This window comes from Glycine soja, chromosome 8 (genome assembly GCF_004193775.1).
Source record: "Glycine soja cultivar W05 chromosome 8, ASM419377v2, whole genome shotgun sequence".
Lineage (NCBI taxonomy): Eukaryota > Viridiplantae > Streptophyta > Magnoliopsida > Fabales > Fabaceae > Glycine > Glycine soja.
The window spans coordinates 5,637,684-5,657,267 of NC_041009.1; the positions used below are offsets into that span (position 1 = coordinate 5,637,684).

Genomic DNA, 19,584 nt, shown 5'->3' on the forward strand with positions numbered 1-19,584 from the left:
CGGTTATTCAACTTCATTTAACTCGGTTTGCTATAACTTCATATGTGAATTATGATCACGCTGTTCTCGAGCATTCCTGGTCAAGGATGATGAATTTTACCACTGTCTGATGTTTTGTGTTGAGTTGAGAGGGTTCGATTGATACCAAGCAATCTATAAGTCCAAACTGCTGTTGTATCCACGTATTTCCCCCTTTTTTTCTATTTCCATTTTTAGTTGATATATCATATTTTCACTCAATTATAATAATATCATTTTGTTTTACGTTATTTTTATTTTAAAAAATCGGAAGAAAAAAAAGGCAGAAACAAACCAGCAAAAATACCCTTATTATTGGTTAAAAAAAAATAACACAGTACAAGTAATTTATTGACATGCAAAAGTGTAGCCCGTCCAAAATTACAACATGATCTCTTTATATATATATATATATAGAGGTGCTCCGTGAACACGGAAAATACAAAAATAATGCCTATGATATCAATAAATGCTAATTTATCTAAATCGGTAAGGATACAAAACTGAAAGCGGCACTCTTTGCATTGAACCCAAAAAAATGACTCAATGTGGTTTCGGCACATAACCATCAACAGCGAAGTTCCGAGTGGCAGCAGGAATAGCTAAACGAATTCCATCAAGTTCAGGTTTTGCAATCACTTGGCAACCCAGACGTGATCTGCATAGTTCCCAAAATTAGTCAAGGTCGAATTTGAGGGGGACAAAAACGGAAAACCAAAATTTCAAATCCTAAGTTCATGGACAGGAAACTCACGTTTCAGTAAGCCCAAAAGCTAGATCCAACATGTCATTTTCCTCATCAGTTGGATCTTCCAATTTATTGTATTGTTCCAAGTCCTGCACAAAATTCAGTAATTCAACCCTCTTGTAAATGGAAAATGGTATTTCAAAAAAATTAAATAAAGTTAATTTCAAGCAACATTTCACTACATAGATCAGATCACTCGTGATGTACCGTGACTATAACATGGCAAGTTGAACACGCAATCGAGCCTTCACATGCTCCTGCAATAACATCAAGTAAGAAATCAGCTTAGGCAAAAGGACAAGTAAGCTAAATCAATAATGAATATGCTATGAGCAAATTGAAATATTATGTGGCACACGAGATGGGTCAGCATATCCAGCATAACTTCATAAGCAAAGAAGAAAGAAGACAATGTTCTTCTCAAGTGAACTTGTCTCTAGAGTAGGCAAGTAAAAGTGTATTCAGCCTTCATTTGATTTAAAAGTGTAGTGAGTCTAAACCCATTAAAAACAGTCTCATTTTCGGGGAGCTTTTTCCTAAGCAAAGGCAACACCCAAAACAAACTACCACAATGAAAAGTGATTCTAGCAAAAGTAACAGCAAAAAACAAAAAAGATTATCCCAATAGGTGGGGTGGCTAGATGGGGATCAAATATAACAAACGTGCTATGTCAAACATTTAAAAGAAAAAAAACAGAGCAGTATTCAGAATACCAAAATCTTGAGGCGAAGTAATAGAATTCTAAAATCAAAGCTCTTGCCTTCTAGTTCAATGTCGTTTTCATGAGCTGCTTCTAACATAGACATTCCAACAGGGACTTTGATATGCTTCTCCTCACCATCCTTGTCAATAAAAGTTACAGATATCCTGCATAATGTTGCCTCAAAAAGTAAGGAGCAGAATGACAACTGTGCATTTTTTTTTTTAATAAACTCACATGATAGGATCTCGAAATTAATGGTTTGGATAGAAGTATGGTACTTGATAGAACATTATGGCGGAAGTTGATCCATGTAGCCGACCCCACCTAGTGGGATAAGGCGTTGTTGTTGTTGTTGTTGTAAACTCACATGATATAAGCAAGGTACAATAGTAGTTGTGCATTCTGTCTCAAGGGAAACTGATCACTGATATGTAGGTTAGCATTTAATAAGCAGGTCGATTATTCAAGGAAATATGACCTACTGCAACAACTGAGGCTTAAAGATTTTGCTATTCTTGCCATTTTTGTTAAAGTATCAATGTCAAGCAGCAACCTAACTCCTGTTCAGATATCATATCATACACCCATGGTAGACAACATGAAATCTTAGAGGAGTGCTAAACTCAATATTCACCTGACATTAACATTAACATTCTCTACATTTTGAAGTTCTCAACTACCTTAAAAAATTTAATCATTAGAAGAAAAATATATAGAAGTAAATTTCCAACAAGCTCAAGTACATAATGTCAGCTCTTAAGTCTTCCGTTTTGGGGGGATCAAAATATTGCATATGCTGTATGATAAATTAGCTACATAGCAACTGAACTTATAGATTGTACTCTCAACAACCACTTATCTAGGTTCAATGACCAAATCATGCTTAGCTAGAAACAAGAAATCAGCAGTTAACATCTAGTCTGCAAAGTGTTGCCTGTCAAAATTACCAAATTTTGCATGGGTGTTTTATACTAAATGGTTATTTTTTAAGAGCCTATAATCTTCACCAAACAATGGAGAAATGATCTATATGCTATGTGACATATTTATAAAAGGATCGCATAGTCCAAAAAATCTGTCATCTCAAATTAAAAGAACTTACATTTGTTCTTGTTCACTCCCTTCCTCAGTAGTGTTGTTAGTAGTCATTGTTGAAAGGAAATTTTGCTTTTCTATCATGGCTCCCTTGTATAACTTAGTAAATGAATGCTGTTGAAACTATTTTAAAAGAAAGCACAAAATAATTACTCATAAAAACAGAGATAAGCATAAACCAATGCTGCAAGAAAGTAAAACTTTAATAAAACAATTTCTCCAGTAATCCTAAACCAAATAAATGGGCACAGAATTTCTAAATTTGGATTGCACAAGCATTTGCCCACATAGTTGCGAATTTGACAAATACTTAGAATGCCAATTATTATAAAACCCTCGGTAATATAATCTCTCCTCACTCCAATCTAGTAACTAATTTTGATAGAAAGACTTCCAGATTTCTGGGTTTGGGTTTACTAAATGCTAATTTTGGTCTGTCCAAGAATCCAGAGACAACCAAATCCCTTCTAGAATTACCTACCTATTAAGATCAATATAAGAAACCAACCAATAAGCTTGTAGAAAAAACTGTAAAACAATGTTAAATTTATCTACATCTTCAGAACAGTCAGAATCAGAAATAGAGAAAAACACTGCACAGGTTGGGGTCCATTTTTTCCAATCCTCTGCTAACCACAAACTTGTTGGCTATTTTAGCTAAAGAGTGGAGAGAGTCCCTTATACTGATGGGAAAGGTTAATGCCATTATCATACTCCCCCGTATTTAATAGTACTTATTTCATCAAAGAACAGGTCGCATCACACTTCAAAAACACGAACACTCACCTTTTCACAAGACAATAATAATAATAAAAAAAAAACTAAACTACAGATTACATCCAGATTCTCTTTCGAACAAAGCTAAAAATCTCAGACTAGTGTCTGTCTCCCATGCTAACATCCATCAAGCAAATAAACTTATTTGTTTCTATCTATTTGAGATCGTAAAAAGCAATAATACAATTTGGAAACCGCAATTAATTAATAGTTTAATACAACGATTAAAAACAAATGTAGCTGGTCCAGATTGTCAAACTTGACAGAAATTGAATACTCAAATTATAATTTCATTTAATGACTAACCACCGTAGGTTGCTTGTAATGATATCTTGCGCTTCGAATATATCCAACTACTCCACGCAAGGATGTCAAATACAAAAAAGAAGAATAAAATTAGTAGAATATGTTCAATACAATTCATGCTATGAACTATGGGAGAATATTAATAAGTAGAAGAAGAAGTACTTGTGTAGAGGTGTTTAGCGATCGAAGCTCCGACTCTAGCTAGTTTGGAATTTAGCATTGTGATTTTAGGCAGGGTTTAAGAAACCCTAAAATTGCAGAGGAAAAAAATAAATAAATTGATATATTAAAAAAAGACAAAAAAAATATGTAATTTGAAAAATTAACTCTAACAGGCAAGAGAAACCAGACAAAACAAGGCACCACTGACCTTTTTTTTTTATCCGAATCCTGATTTCATTGAATAAAATATATAAAATCGTTAACCATTTTTTACACTCCCTCAATACAACGAAATTATCATTTGGTTGTCTAATGTATCACAAAAAATTGATTTCTTTGTATATTTCAGGGAGTAGCCAATAGCAACACCCACTTCTTGAACGCTTCAAAAGTCCAATCACTTGAAGTCCAAAAGCCCAACCATGAAATTATGCACAACAAACAACTTATTCATTTTAGTTAGAGAAAGAAAAAATGTCCATACACAGTCAATATAAAATATCTTATACACAGACAATCAATTATGTTTTATCATGTCACTTTTATTGCTTTAATTAAATCTAATAAAAAATAATTGGAAAAAGGAAACAAATTGTTGAACGTTAATAAATAAAAAATAATTGATTTCATTAAAGCAACAATTTATTTTCGTTGAAGAAGTACTAAAATTGTTTCCTTTTTATTTTTCCATGAGATTTTCCCCATCGAGCAAATGGAAGACTGAGGAATATTTCCTAACCAAGACAGATGGTAACATCCTATGCAAAAAATCTAAAATTGATCTCGTATAAAAAACCCCATTCAAAAACATCTTTCTTGACGTGAATATGCTTGAAAGCTCCTTTTATAAATCATTTTTTCATATTTGGATCCAGAGTCAGATCTTTGTAGAGATGTGAAAATGGATTAATTTAACTTGTCTGAAACTGGCATACAAATATGTTGGGTTAAATTGGATTCATTTTTTATATTAGATTGAAAATGTCACAATTTATTCCTAAAGATTGTGGGTGGGGTTGGTTTAATATGCCAGAATTAAACACAAAAAGTTATTAAAAAAATGGGTGATTCTTAATTAAGATGATATTTCAAATAAATAATTTAAACATAATGGACTAGTTTGTTTAATTTTTTTTTTGAAATAGATGATTATTTTAATAATTTTATTTTTAAGTGTGTTTGTGTAAACTGTTTGTTTAAAAAAAATAGTTTTTTGCTTATTTAAAAATAAATTCTATTTGCTTCTTAAATAAACGTTCATATAAAAAAATTATTTTAAAATTATTTTTTAAAAGTTTAAACCAACTGACTCAATATCACAATCATAAGAATCTCATCCTGCTAAATTGTCCCATACATGTTTCTTTAAGTTATTATCAATAGTTAAATAAATGTAATGTAGAGAAAAATAAATGAAATTCATAATGTAATCCACCAAACATCATGTCAAACAAAATCATATTTAATCAAACAATCCATCAAAACATTAAAAAAAAAAAACTCAACCCAGCAACACACAACTCAATTTAATCTATGGTTTTGACTAGTTGAATCCACTAGCTATGTGAGCTAGGTTATTTTATTAACTAAAGCATCCAAACACATAATCTAATCCAAACTTGTTTTGATGAGTTAAATGGATTAATTTGTCATGTTCCACTCATTTTTGGTATCACTCAATCTTTGTAAAGTTTAAAATATTTATCAAATCAAATTAAGTTAACTTGACCAATCCAATCATCTAAATCAATCAATAAATTTTATTTAGATTGGTATGATTAACCAATTCTTTTCACTATAAATTCAAATCAAATCATAAAGAGAAATACTAGAAATATTTTTTCTCACTATTTTTAAATTTCTCTTTATTTCTAGATGATTTTTTTAGAATCTCTAATTGTGATAGATTTTATTTCTCATTTAATTACTCTTTATTGATTTAGAAGTAAAATTTGTCAAAATTAATATTTTTTAATGAATTTTGATCAATAGAGTATTGCCCTCACTCCTCCCAAATAATTTGTTCGATTTTCGTATTTATCTTTTCGAAACAGATGACCCAATCATATAGTATATTGAATGATAGACATCATCACACTAGGCGGTTTCAAAGGTTGAGAAAAAGGAATGAAATATCTTTCAACTTCCAACATCCAAGTGGCGATTTTATTAATAACTTAATGCAGCATGCACTCATAAAATAAAATAAAAGGTTTAACGAAAAAAAATTGAATGACGAAAATGAGAAGAATACCAGGGAAAAGAAAAATGTATTTAAACTAATAAAAAAAAAAATTCTATTTCCATTCCATCACGAGGAATAAACAGAGTGGATAAATAAAAGAAATAGTATAATAATAAAATATTCTACATGGAGAAAAAAACAGAGTGAAGAACGAATGAGGAAGACGGCACGTGCGGAGTCTAGTACGGAGTTTTGTTACCAATGGAGAAGGGTACGTGGACGAATAGAAACGCAGGAACTGATCAGATCTCAGTGCCTACCTCCCATCCACGAACTCAGAGTTTGATGTCCACGTGTCGATCTCTGCGCGATACCTTTCGCTGCAATTCCAAATAACATAACATAAAATAAAATATTAATTAAAGAAAAAAAGGAAAACTTGTGCCCCAGAGTTGAGTTCGACGGAAAAAGAAGCCTCTGGAAAGTCCTAGAAATCCCAACCGCAGAGGTGAACAGAAAACTCCGAAAATTTGGTTCTCTGATTACCCCTGGCTTAGCTGGATGTGGATGCTAAAATAGTTCTAATTTCTGTTTTTTCTTTTCTTCTAGTTCCGTAGCTTTTTTTTTTTTTTTTTAATTTCTTTGATTTATGTAATTTAAGGTTTGGAATAGAGTTGCTATTTGTCTGTTTTTGATTTATGATATGCTTTGTGATTTTTTTTCCCATTTTTTTTCTTCTGGCAACAGGCCAGTAATGGTTGCATAGTTTAGTTTTTGTGATTTTATTTTATTAATGATGTGGCATAGCAATAGAGTTGGTGCTATAATTTGTTGCCAAAGAAATTTCTTCTATTTAAATTCGCTGTCTATTGTGAACTTGAGCTTGGGATGAGCTTCTACGTTCTAGATCTTCAACTTTTAGCGTTTGCCTCTTTTGTTTGTGTTTTATTTTTGGGAATTTATTGTGGTGTATCTTACTGGAAAATATTGTGGTATAAGATCATAAATGAGTAGAAATTCAGCTTTCTGGGATTTTGAGGGTTCTGGTTGTTCAAAACAAAAGAGGATAGTTATGATTGCTATGAGGGGCTTCTTTCATGAGAAAGGGAATGTGATTTATAGGCAAATGACATGGTCACCTATGTTTGGTTATAGCATATGATGATAGGGCATAGATATGGTTATATAAATCTCCCCGGCTAATTTGTTGTTCTGTTAAACACATTTGTTATTGGTCAAAGCTAAGTTGGCATCATTAGGAATGACAAGCATCTTTATGTTTGTAGGGGTGTTGAAATAGGAACAGTTTGGGTCCTGTTTTGTAAAGTACCAAAAGTTAAGGCTATAGTGTTTCTTCGACTGAAAAGGGGTAGAGGATTTAGACTACATTTGTTTTCTCGTTGGGTTTGAGGCAGCATGCATTACAAGGCCCATCCAACGGCTGTACGTAGAAGGAGGGGGGGAGATCCGTTGGTGAGCATCTGTTCGCAGGCTTCCCAATGGATCTCCTAACATGCACTTAATTGAACTATTTGACAAATTCCTTCTGTTTGAACTGAACTCTCCTAATTGGACAAGATTATACTGATGATGAACAATGATGTCATTAAAGGAAAAATATATTTTCATATCATACCAGGCAACCTATGTTGTCTGGTATGATATGACAATCATTTCCAGGGAATATTAACAATATATTTACTCAATATTGTCATTAAAGGAAAAATATTTTTCTTCCATTCTACTTGCATCACTTTGTTTTACCTCTCTATGTAAGTTATTGAAATCTCTGAAATGATTATCACCTTTTTTGTTACACTATTTATTAGGTTTGATGATATGTTTTGTGAGGATTAATTATTATGTCCTTTGATGCCAGGTTATCTTATTTAATCTTCTAATTATCTGTCTTGATGTTACATTATGTCTCAGGGTAGGGAGGACTTGCTAAATCTGAACCAGAAAGAGAGAACAAAGAAGGCTAATAAACCTGAAGATCTGTTTTCTCCATGTGATAGTGGCTCATGCAAAGAACATAAAAACCTAACTAACATCAGATAATACAAGGATGTCTGATCATTGTTTGAAGAGCAGCAAAGTAGATTCTAGTAGTAGTGAGCTTTGTGCTGATGATACCATCTTAGGAGACAAGTGTGTGGTGGAGGATGACAGTGTGTCTCAATATTCAATCAATCACATATCTCAAACCGACAATGAACTCAGCTTTCTTGATAATGATGGGTGGCTCGATATCGGAAACTTTGAAGATGTTGATAGGATGATGTTGTAAGAAATTCTCCTATGTGACTGAAGTATTTTCACCATTCACTTTGAATGATATGCTAATCAATTCATCATTATCACCATAACTATCTAAATCTTATTTTTAAAATTGCAGAAGCTGTGACTTGACATTTGGAATGGGGAGCCTCAATAATGAAGAGGAGTTCTGCTGGCTCCGGTCTTCGCAAGGAACTGAAGGATCTGATGATGCATTGAAGTCTGCGTTCAAGTTTTCATCTGCTGAAGCAAGTCCGTTGAAAAGTATATCTGATTATAATATAGACACAAATGAAAACATGGAAGGTCTGCCAATTAATGACGGGAACGTTAAAGCATCTCCTATTGATAAAAAATTGAGGTCTCCAACGAATGCCAATCATGATGGAATTCCTTCTTCACTATCAACATTCGATGAATCAGCCATGAAATCTGGTAATGCAGATGACTTGATGGCGAAACTAAAGGTTGGCTACCCCTCATTTTTTTTTGCTATTTTGATTTTCAAATTGGGTTGAGGTTCTGAATTTGAAATTATGTTGTGACAATTCTCTGTGGATTCTTTTATCAAAATACACACATGGAGACAAACATATACTCATAAAATTGACCCCTCAAAGGCATATAACGCAATAAGTTTGATATTTGCCTCTAACCTTGTGAAAGTATTAATGCCATTGAATTTAGTAATTGAAGTCTGATATTATGAAAATGCTATGATGTAGGCACTAGACCTGACTGTATTCGGCAATTCAATGCTTTAATGTCAGTATTTATGTACTCAAATTCAATTCAGTGGATATTCAAATAGCTTCTTCATAGAATTACCACTTCAAAAAAGGTTTATACTGTATAAACTCAAATATATTTCTATCATCGTTGACTCCTAAAACATAATTTTAGGAATTGATAAAACTAACGTATGTCAGTGCTAGAACCCAGAAGGCTCCTCGCTATGCAAAGGTATGGAGGAGGGTCATTGCGTGCAGCCTTACCCTTGCGTATGCAAAGAGGCTATTTCCGGATTTGAACCCATGACCAATTGGTCACCAAGGCTCAACTTTACCGTTGCACCAAGGCTTGTCCACAATTTTAGGAATTGATATTCTATAGAAATTGAAATCCCTAAACATTTTAGTTTATATTCATGTTCTAGGAATTTGTATCCTAATTTGAGTTGTAACCAATAATAAGTGTGCAACAAAGGGAATCAAGTAGTTACTTATTTTGTTTGATGTAAATTGTGTTTTTCAATAATGGAAAACTGGCCTTGACCAGTAGGCAATACTCAATTTCAGCTGCTTAATTCTTTGAGTGATCTGTTGCATTCATCTGACATATGGTTTTTAGTAATAGTGAACAAATCTGACTGGCCAGTCTATTTAATTCAGGTGAACTTAAACAAATAATTTGTCTCTTAATCTGGATATCACAAACAGCCTCTTTATATGACAGATGCAAGGAAACCTGTCAAAAACATCCGCAGGAAAGAGAAAAACTGGCTACTTAGAACATGCTGATTCTGATCTTCCTTATGCTCAAGTGGAGCAATATGTAAATCTGAAGCAATCTTTTGGAGCCTCTTCCAGTGGGGTCACTTCACAGGATAGCATCCACAAACACAGACCAGACATGGATTCTAATTCTTTAGGAAATATACAGATACAAACTGACCTGATGGACCCAGACTATTGTCATACTTCTAATTACACTTCCCTCTTTGCAACCTTGTCTGGATCTAGGTCTGAACATGATGGACATCCATCTCCTTCTTTTAAAGAATCGTCATTTGCATCAAACATGGAGAGTTCTCATGCTCATAATTTGGATGCTGTTTCCTTGACAACAAAAGATGAGAGAGAAAATTTATATTTTTGCCACGATGCACAGCTAATAAGTCCAAGGTTTAAAAGTGAAAATATGGAAAATCCCGTGCCATTCAAAAGTCCAGGTTCAGCTCAGAAGGTAGGCCATCAGTTTGAAAATGAGAATGAAGGCCATAGTGAAGTCGGAGAAATTAGCATAAGATTTTCACAAGAAATAGACTCATCAAATGTGCAGGAAAGCTCATCTATGAGCTCTGCACTGGACGAAGCCTCACTTGAAGCAACTAGCTTTCGCCAACTGCAACAGGTCATGGATCAGGTATTTTAATATTTTGCAATGTTAAAGTTTGATTCTGTATTATTTTCTTGGACTATGAAATCAAAATTAACTTACCAGCAACTGGCTAATTTTGGTTTATTCATCATGATGGATTTTCTTGCCGGGGCTGTGTTAACATAACATCTCCAATTTTGCTTGGCCGTATAAATGTTGTAAATTTGGTGCTACTGAAACACCGTATGATAGGAAGGTAGCTGCCAGTGTCAACCAAAATCCTGGGATCTGGCTCTTTTTTATCTGAAAATTTTCATGCAGTGGGATTTGGTTTTTCAAAAATTAGAATGCACGTTAAAGGGAAAAGTATCGAGTTATAACCTTTGATTAGAAAATCAATGGCTGTGTTTGAGATAAACTACATGCACATGTTTAACAAACTATTGTTAAATTTATTCTCATGATTTCCCAATCAACAGTTATTACTTTGCACTATTTATTCTTCAGTACACCCCTCATTCTAGAGGAACTAAACCTATGTTGTGATGCTAAGAAAGTTAATGCTTATGTATCCTTATCGCTGGAAATCTATTTATCAATTGATTAAAAAATACTTTCCATAACGTAAAGTTCACTTGGTTGCAGTTGGATATTAGAACTAAACTATGCATAAGGGACAGTCTATACCGCTTGGCTAAAAGTGCTGAGCAAAGACATAATGATACCAATGCAAGTGGTCAAATTGGTGATGATGTTGAAGCCTGCAAAGCAGTAATGATACAGGACTCAAACAGGTATCACTCCATTGATTTCTTGTTCAAATTGATATTTCTCTTGGGTCTTGACTTCTAGGCAACCCCCATAGACACAATGCAATGCTGGTGCGACGTAATTTTGAGTAGGCTTGTTGTTTGCTTATATGCCACTTTTAATGTACTCAAACACATAATATATTCTTTTTAATTTTTAGTCATCAGGTTTATATATGGACATGTGAAAAGTGAAATATTCATGAAACGGAAAATAAAATATTTTTATGTGAAAGGACAGTATTGTGAGTTAACATATGTTGTTACATAAAACCTTTATTACAGTATATCCATGCTGCCCTTTCCCTCCCACCCCCTTTTCAAGGCATGGAAAATTTAACCACCTTAATTGGCTACGGCCTAGGTAGATACACCCAAATTGGTATATCATAATATGAAAACACTGTTCTGGCCAAATAACTTCAAGTGTTTGAACCTATGGTAAATGCTGAAGGCACATGCTCTCTTTTTCCTGAATTTAATGCTTTAAATATTCTTGTAATTTTTTTTATAAGCTAAATTATATCAAACAGAAACTTACATTGAGCATAAGAATTTCTCAACCCAAGTTTATATCGATTACAGACATTTTGGCACACAGCTGAAATATTCTTGTAGTCTCGACTCAAATGTCTTACCTATTGCGCTAAGAAAAAGGAACAGAGCCTTGCATCTTTTTTCCTAGTTTGTTTCTTTTAAAAACTTTTCCTTACATCACTAGAACTTCATTTCAACCATTGATTTGAATCCCAACAATAGTACAGGTAGCATTGACGTAAAAGTACCGGGTTTTAAATGAGTGCGTTGTAGAAGAATGGAATATGGGAGATGATATAAAAAGTCTCAAGATTGACAGAGCTCAATACTAGATGTTAGTAAGTAGTTAAGTTGATATATCTGGCACTACCAGACCATATTTGGTATCATATGCTATTAGGAATCTCACTGGCATGTTAGGAATGATAAATAGCCACTCACCAGTAAGGGGAGTGTTTTAAGTTTTAACAATCTCATATTGGTTGTGTTGTAGGTATTTTAAATTAATGCCTATTTTTAATTACCAAATTTTTAGTCTTACTTTAGAAAGTGACTAATCTGCTTAACTTATGCTTAGCCTTTACAATTTGATGCTTTGCACATCTTTATGTATAAAGTAATAATATTCAGAAATTGTTCCTTCAAGTTTTGTTTTATTTTTCTCTGGTTAAAATTTAAATGTGAATTAATTGGAGCCTTTTAAAACATCCAGGTTTGCATTTATTTGAAACTTCTGCTCTTCCTTTCACTTGAAATATTCTGCAACCTATCTTGAACTTGGAAGTTCGTCTTAGGATGTGAGTTATATTTAAAAAAATATATAATTTTTTTTTATTGTTACGATGGACAATGAAGTTTCTTAATAGAAAGGAGAGGAAGAACACAATTTTATGTTTTCCCTCCGTTCTTTGTTCTTTGTTCTTAGCTCCTATCCAGTATTAATATCTGTAGAAATACGATTTTTATCTATTAATCTTTTTTATAACATCTTCAGGTGTACGGGATTCATGAATATTGAAACTGATACGAATCCCATCGATCGAACTATAGCACACTTACTGTTTCACAGGCCTTCAGATCCATCAATGTTGCCCCATAATGATCCTTTACCTTTCAAATCCAGTTCCATGGTATTCTTTAATCAATTGTTAACATGCTTTAACTAACAAAGTAGATAAATTGTTTTTTGTTGGTAGTCTCATTTTCTGGTTTAACTGACAGTTACATGGATCGGTGATCAATCCAGCAGTAGAAGTGACTGAGAAACAGGTTTTTCAGGAAGAATCTTCTACTGGATTAGAAAAGTCGTCTTAAAGGGTAACATCTTCTGAAAAGAGAAACAATGTCTTACGTCTTATTTTAAAGTTAGTCATTGTATCATATCATATATGATGTATAATTATTCGGAGACTTGCTCAGATCCCTTTGTTAGTGATTCATTTTTTTGCATCCGATACCATTTTATTGGTGCATAAATGGGGCTGATCATCAATATAAAGGGAGCGTATGAGATTTTTTTCACGTGAAACTGAAAGATATAATTTTCTAGTGTAGGTTTCTTTTATTTATCAGTAAAGAAATTCATCTTAGTTGATTATGAATTATCGTAAATTTTATAATATTATCTTCAATTTTCACGGATTAAAAAAAAGAGACTATAATGAGACTTTATCATCTTAGTTGATTATGAATTATCGTAAATTCATCTTAGTTGGTTTTCTATTTTGATTCTTTCGAACAAATTATCCTTTTCTTGAAATAATATATTATTAATAACTGATCTGTTATTCACAAAAAATAAATAAATTAATAACTCATTTGCTATTTACAATAAATAAATAAATTAATAACTCATCTGCCAAAAAAGAAATTTAATTTTACTATACAGCCCCTAATAGAAGGGGGAAGGATAAAATTGAAAAAAAATAATAAATATTTTTTATATTATAAAATGACATAATTTATAAATAAAACGAAATAACAGTTATTCCAAGATAGGGGGAGTAAATTCAAAAATAGCATCCATTTTTTTGCATTTCGTATTTAGATTTTTATAAACAATCCAAATCTCGTATTTAGGCACTGCATTTTGGCCAATGATAAGTTCTCAATTTCACTTCAACTGACCTATATATAAATTGCCTGCACAGCTTTCGTCTATGTCAACTACTTTTAATCCTCTTAATAGCTTGTACGTTAAAGATTAAATTTGGAAAGAAAAATTCATATTTTAAATATTCTCTCAGAAAACTGATAGAATAAGAGGATGTCTAAGGTGGATCACTATGCACAACTAATAATGACTCTAGATTAATTTATGATGCAGAGTCTTATTATACAGCCTCTGTACCGAAACTTCATCATTCTTACTTTTCTTCCTTCTCCGACCACTCTTCCACCGCCTCCGGTGGCTCTGTCGAGACGCACCCACCACCGCCCACAAACGTCGCCGTCTCCCTCCAACCCTCCTCCACTTCCCTCTCCGCCTTCATCCCCAAATTCCACACCCCCACCGATGGTAAAAGAATGTGGAGCAGAGAAGAACTCCACTGAACCCCACGCCGGGTTGCATGCAAATTCCGACCCTTTCTTCAAAGATACACAAACCACAGTCTCTCTCCAATTTCCCTAACATAAAAACCCACTTTTCCCTACCAATGTTTTCTTTGAATGCAAACATGATGGCACAATACTCCCTACGGTGATTGAGAAAGGAATAGAAATTTTGTGTGTTGAATTGTAAAGGAGTGGTTCTTATTGGAATCTTTGTACATTATTTTTTTTTCCGAACCACAATTTCTTTCAGTTGATTGTGTTGTGCAATTTCTTTAACTTTGAATTGGGTTGCATCTTAATTTTGATGGCTTGAATGTTCTTCTCTGTTATTAATTTTGAAATTGCTTTCTGAATTTGAGTATGGCTTCTCCATCTGATTTCCATCACTGCTTTTATGAATCTGATTTGTTGTTTTGTTTCATCTAAAACAATCTTGGATCTGATTTTGGGGAAGGAGCGCTGCCTGTAGCGTTTGGGGGCGGTGGAAGAGTGGGCGGAGAAGGAGGAAGAATAGGAAGGATAAAGTTTTTAGTACTGAGGGCGCTGTTTGTGGGTGGTGATGGGTGCGTCTCGACGGAGTCGTCGGAGGTGGGGGAAGAGTGGCCGGAGACGTGGAGGACTACAGGAGAAAGAAGGGTATAGGTACAGTACAGATGGTATATAAGACGACTTTGCACCAAAGGTTTATCTAAGTTATTATTAGTGGTGCACATTGGATCACTTGTAAAAGTGATCCACCTTAAATATCGTCATAAAATAAATAATTATTTTTAAAAATAAATTAAACCAAACATACACTTAAATGGTAATCTCGTCTTGTGATATGTCCACACATGCAAGGATGCACACACCAAACAAACTTCATAATTTGAATATTTGACGAAGAATAGGACAGTTGTTTTTTTTTTTAATTTAAAAAATATAATAATTTAAAATAACTAAAAAATTGAAATGAATTTTGAAATATTTCTTAAAATTCATCTTAAAAATGTTTTTTAAGTTTTTTTTTAATCATGCAACATGCCCTAAAAATTGCATTTCTGAAGGAACAATTCTTGTATGATTACAACACATAAAAACAATAGAGACATTTAGTAGTCATGTTTAGATTCAAGAGAGTCAAGAGAGATTTCTCTCTCATCGAACAAAAATCTAACTTCAGCTACTAATAATACCATAATTTTAGAGCCATATGTAGCAACTTGTACCTGCTGGCATTGATAACGACGAAGTTAATTTGTTGATTTAACAGCATAGTCCTAAACACATCACATTCTACCAGGTAACTGGTAACTACAAGGAAACACATAATGCTAATCAAACTGTTGCCTTAGATGCATCTCTGTTTCACTTTTCCAGGTTGCATGGGATGATTGACCCTTCATCCTTTTAGATTTTTCCTTATCTTTGACAGTTGATCCTTTCTTCTTGGATTCTGCGCTTGTATCATCCTTTGGAGGGCGATCACCACATACAGGGCAGACCATTCCGCGTGCATTGGAGTAGGTCTTGGGAATCCCACACTGCAAACACATTCTGCAGAGAAAGTGAAGTACTTAGACTACCAGCAGCAAAAAGAAAAATCTATCCATGAATATGAGATAGAGTAGAACTGTTGAATTTAGAGGAAGATAGAACTCTGAATATTTTAGAGAGAATTTAGGAAATGAGAATGCTTTACTATTCAAGCAAATGTCTTACATAGGTTCTGCAAATCATCCATATATATAGACTCCTAGATAGACTTAGTGGAGACTGTTTACTAGACTAATATGAAGCGAATGCAACTCACAAGACACTTAGTGATACATGAACATACCATTTCCTAAGTGCATTAACTGTTATTATTTCCATCACCTACTGTGAACTCGCAAAGGAGCTTTTATTTTATGTACAGACCTACGTACAGCACTACTTAATAAGGAATAATGCATACCTTAAAAGGTCTGCAGCATCTTCAGCATTAGGATTTGTTGCAGTTGGCACCCGCTTGCCTCCTTCTGATGTGCCCAAGGCAGCTGATGTTGGTGGTTGGCTACCATTGATGTCACTTCTTACTCGCTCATGAATCCCAACCAGTTGAGGTTTTGCCTCTACCACTGCACCTATATGAAATGTATCATAAATGAATAGTCTTTCAAAATGTATGGGAATGTAAATCTATACTTATTGAACAAGATTAAACCCGCAAAAAGCAAAAAAAAAAAATGAAGATTCTTCACTTTATTACCAGCTGAGTTAACATGTCACAGCACTGTAATAATCCCTACGAAAAAATGATTTTAACTGCCCATTAGTTGTTTTCCCTGGTAAAAGTGAATTTAAGATATGTCAACTAAAGCAACAACACCCAGAAGCCTTTTGAAAGGGAAACAGCCTTTCAAACTTGATAGGCAGTCATGCAATTAATTTATTTAGTTTTCTTTTAAAAAATAAAGCCAAAATCAGAAACATTTCTATCTTTTGTGTGTGCATGTAAAAGGGTGATTTATTTAGGAAAAGATCTATATCAATGTTATCAGTGGCAGATGGCGGAAGGCCAAAAATTCCGCCATATAGACACGCAATTGCGGCCAATGGCACCGCCATAGCAGGCCTCCCTTCACAAATTGCCTATGGTGGTTGGCAAAAATCTGCCACGCCATTCCGATATACCGGCCATGGCGCTGCCATTTAACAACATTGATCTGTATAAGTATCTTCTTAAAAAACAAACAAAGAAACAGCAAAAAAGTCGAGCTACCTAAATCCTTGGCACTTGTTTTAATTTTTTTTATATTATCAGAAGTCTCAACTCTCAATTGATGATGGAAGGCTCAACACTCAATTTTTTAAAGGGGGATCAGCACATGATAAGAAGTTGAAAAATACAAGTTTTTATTAAAAAAAGGAAGTAATTATTATATCGAAAACACAACAATCATTCAATGTTTGATTTTTAAGTAATTTAAAGCTTTTTAATAGGGTATATGTAATGCTTTCCAATATGTGTCAATGGGCACCCAATAGAAGCCCTATTTTATGACATTTAAGTTTGATGTTCTGAATCTGATGATCATTACTTCCAATATGTGTCCATGGGCACTCAATTTTTTACAGGGGGGTCAGCACATGACAAGAAGTTGAAAAATACAAGTTTTAATTAAAAAAGGAAGTAACTATTATATCGAAAACACAACAATCATTCAATGTTTGATTTTTAAGTAATTAGAAGCATTTTAATAGGGTATATGTAATGCTTTCCAATATGTGTCCATGGGCACCCAATAGAAGCCCTATTTTATATAACATTTAAGTTTGATGTTCTGAATCTGATGATCATTAACCTTAAAACCTAACTTATATAAACCAAAGACTAACATAGAGAAACTTTTAGTATAAAAAAGGATTTTATTAATTTTAATCCCGGTACCATTCATGACAAAAATTGCACTAGAGGACACCAATCAAATAATATGCCATGTTAAAAATCAACATCTTTTACGGAACTGACTGGTGTTGTTGTGTGACTTCTGGAGTGATCAATTAATGTGCCAGTCAACAAAGTTAAATCCACACGATAAACAATTTTCTTTAGAAGCAATTGTACATTTGTACAGCAGGAAACTATATCTGCCATTCACATAGATGACCATATTAACCCGGGGTTATAGCACGGACACGCCTCCTTATTTTTATTTTATCGACGATGTTAGTTGTTACTTGTTAGTTTGTTGGTTTTTATTAGCAGGAGGATTTAAACTCAACCTTTATTCCCCTCCCTTCTCCTTTCACTACCAAGTCAGCCTTGTATCTCCACATGCATCCTTATTTCAATCCAACCGAAAATTAGGCTCAACAGCTGAACTTATACAAGTGAGTGAATTAACAAAATATCAAGTAACAACTCGACAAACCAGAAAAATATTTGCAATTCAAGTGTCAATAGCCACACCAAATTCACTGAATACTCTTTCTAGTTGTACACTATAACAGATCTAACTCTAAGTATGCAAGGAAAAGCTTCCCAAAAATCAATGCCAAGTGCCAGCGTCCCATGAATAGCAGAATGTATGTAACGTTGATAAAAAAAAATTTGAGACTTCAAAGTGAATTCTTGCTTTGCTTACATAACACCTACACCTACCCTCCAAATCAAGCATACCCTTTTACACCAAGAAGCCACAGCTTAGCTTAGAAATACCTTGGTCTTAAAATTACAAATTATATATTCTCCACTTTAAATCTTTTCAATATTAGAGAAATTAATAATTTTTTAATAAAAAAGGACAGGGATTCTACTTCTAAGCTCTTAATTTCCCCTAATCCTCATTAACCAAACAAAATAAAATAAAATTCCCAAGTAAAAAAAAAAATGGTGCAATGAATATAACCTGTGGGTAAATCCTTCTTGTTCTTGCGGCGCCTCCTATTGGCATGCTTCCCTTGTTGCTCATCAGCGTCTCTTGAAGGTTTGTACTCTTCCACACTATTGTTCAGAAATTGGGGCGGTCCTGCAATCTTCGTTAGGGCAACAACAGAAGATTCAATAACGAAGGGGCAAATTCAGCAATTCAAGAGGGGTGGATGAGATGGAAGTTAGTTACTTCGGAGAAAGCATCGAATGCAGAAGGAAGACCCGAGGCGGAAGGAGGATTCGGAACGTGGTCGAAGATGGATCTGTCGCCAAGAGAAGGGTGGTTTGCGGCGGTGATGGTGCCAGCGGCGGCGTCGTCGTCGTCGGAATCTTCGAGGTCGGAATTGTGGGGTTGGGGTTGGTCTTCGTCTTGTTCCTCTTCTGCGGAAGAATAGCCTTGAATAAGAGACAAGCTCATTGTGTTTGACTCGAATGAACGAACGAACCCTACTCCTCTATTGCTGTAACACTACAGTCTCAGTTCTCACCCAATTCAATACATCAACCATGGACATGGCTATATGACTGTCTCGGATTTGGCACTCGTTGATTTATTTATTTTCTAGTAACATTGCAGGGACAATTTTTTTTTTTTTTTCTAGTGTTTTTTCATTTTGCTGGGTTAAGCTTGAATATCTTTCAAAACTTTCACTTGTTTCTTCTGTGAAATAGTATATTTTAGTCATAATAATTATAAGAGGAAAATGATTATTGGTGAGTATAAAAAGTTTTGTAGATAATAAATAATTATTTTAAAATATAATTTAAATTATAATTTATGATTGAATGATAATATAAAATTAATTATATATGATAATTTTTCTCATATCACTATTAACACCAAAATTTATTAATACATGCGCATTAAACTTTAGTTACAAAGGTTTAATGTATATAATTGATGACATTTT

General features: G+C 33.7%; 3 protein-coding genes across 7 annotated transcripts; 1 reads left to right on the forward strand and 2 right to left on the reverse strand.

Annotated features, from left to right (window-relative positions):
* Positions 1 to 337: 337 nt before the first annotated feature.
* Positions 338 to 3,960, reverse strand: LOC114423121 (adrenodoxin-like protein 2, mitochondrial). Of its 3 annotated transcripts, none has more exons than XM_028389744.1 (7): positions 3,811 to 3,960; positions 3,649 to 3,695; positions 2,573 to 2,688; positions 1,528 to 1,634; positions 974 to 1,023; positions 773 to 855; positions 338 to 676 (listed from the first exon to the last, which is right to left on the reverse strand). In XM_028389744.1, exons 1-7 carry the CDS (start codon positions 3,866 to 3,868, stop codon positions 562 to 564), a joined length of 576 nt encoding a protein of 191 aa, XP_028245545.1. In that variant the 5' UTR covers positions 3,869 to 3,960; the 3' UTR covers positions 338 to 561. The 3 variants fall into 3 exon arrangements, with proteins under 3 accessions (XP_028245545.1, XP_028245546.1, XP_028245547.1); XM_028389745.1 differs by having other exon boundaries at positions 3,657 to 3,695; positions 3,811 to 3,896; XM_028389746.1 differs by lacking the exon at positions 3,811 to 3,960 and having other exon boundaries at positions 3,657 to 3,790.
* Positions 3,961 to 6,386: 2,426 nt separating this feature from the next.
* On the forward strand, positions 6,387 to 13,289 carry LOC114421406 (protein LNK1-like). 2 transcript variants are annotated; one of them, XR_003668531.1, is made up of 7 exons: positions 6,387 to 6,503; positions 7,928 to 8,281; positions 8,394 to 8,742; positions 9,731 to 10,420; positions 11,021 to 11,169; positions 12,434 to 12,518; positions 12,716 to 12,842. XR_003668531.1 is itself a non-coding variant. In XM_028387303.1 (7 exons), the coding sequence occupies exons 2-7, from the start codon at positions 8,064 to 8,066 to the stop codon at positions 13,033 to 13,035; spliced, it is 1,635 nt and encodes a 544-aa protein (XP_028243104.1). In that variant the 5' UTR covers positions 6,387 to 6,503; positions 7,928 to 8,063; the 3' UTR covers positions 13,036 to 13,289. The 2 variants fall into 2 exon arrangements, 1 of the variants encoding a protein (XP_028243104.1); XM_028387303.1 differs by lacking the exon at positions 12,434 to 12,518 and adding an exon at positions 12,943 to 13,289 and having other exon boundaries at positions 12,716 to 12,851.
* A 2,029-nt stretch (positions 13,290 to 15,318) lies between these two features.
* LOC114421408 lies at positions 15,319 to 19,253 on the reverse strand. 2 transcript variants are annotated; one of them, XM_028387305.1, is made up of 4 exons: positions 18,864 to 19,253; positions 18,651 to 18,777; positions 16,214 to 16,376; positions 15,319 to 15,813 (listed from the first exon to the last, which is right to left on the reverse strand). In XM_028387305.1, exons 1-4 carry the CDS (start codon positions 19,089 to 19,091, stop codon positions 15,591 to 15,593), a joined length of 741 nt encoding a protein of 246 aa, XP_028243106.1. In that variant the 5' UTR covers positions 19,092 to 19,253; the 3' UTR covers positions 15,319 to 15,590. The 2 variants fall into 2 exon arrangements, with proteins under 2 accessions (XP_028243106.1, XP_028243105.1); XM_028387304.1 differs by having other exon boundaries at positions 16,214 to 16,382; positions 18,864 to 19,250.
* Between the last annotated feature and the right edge of the window lie 331 nt (positions 19,254 to 19,584).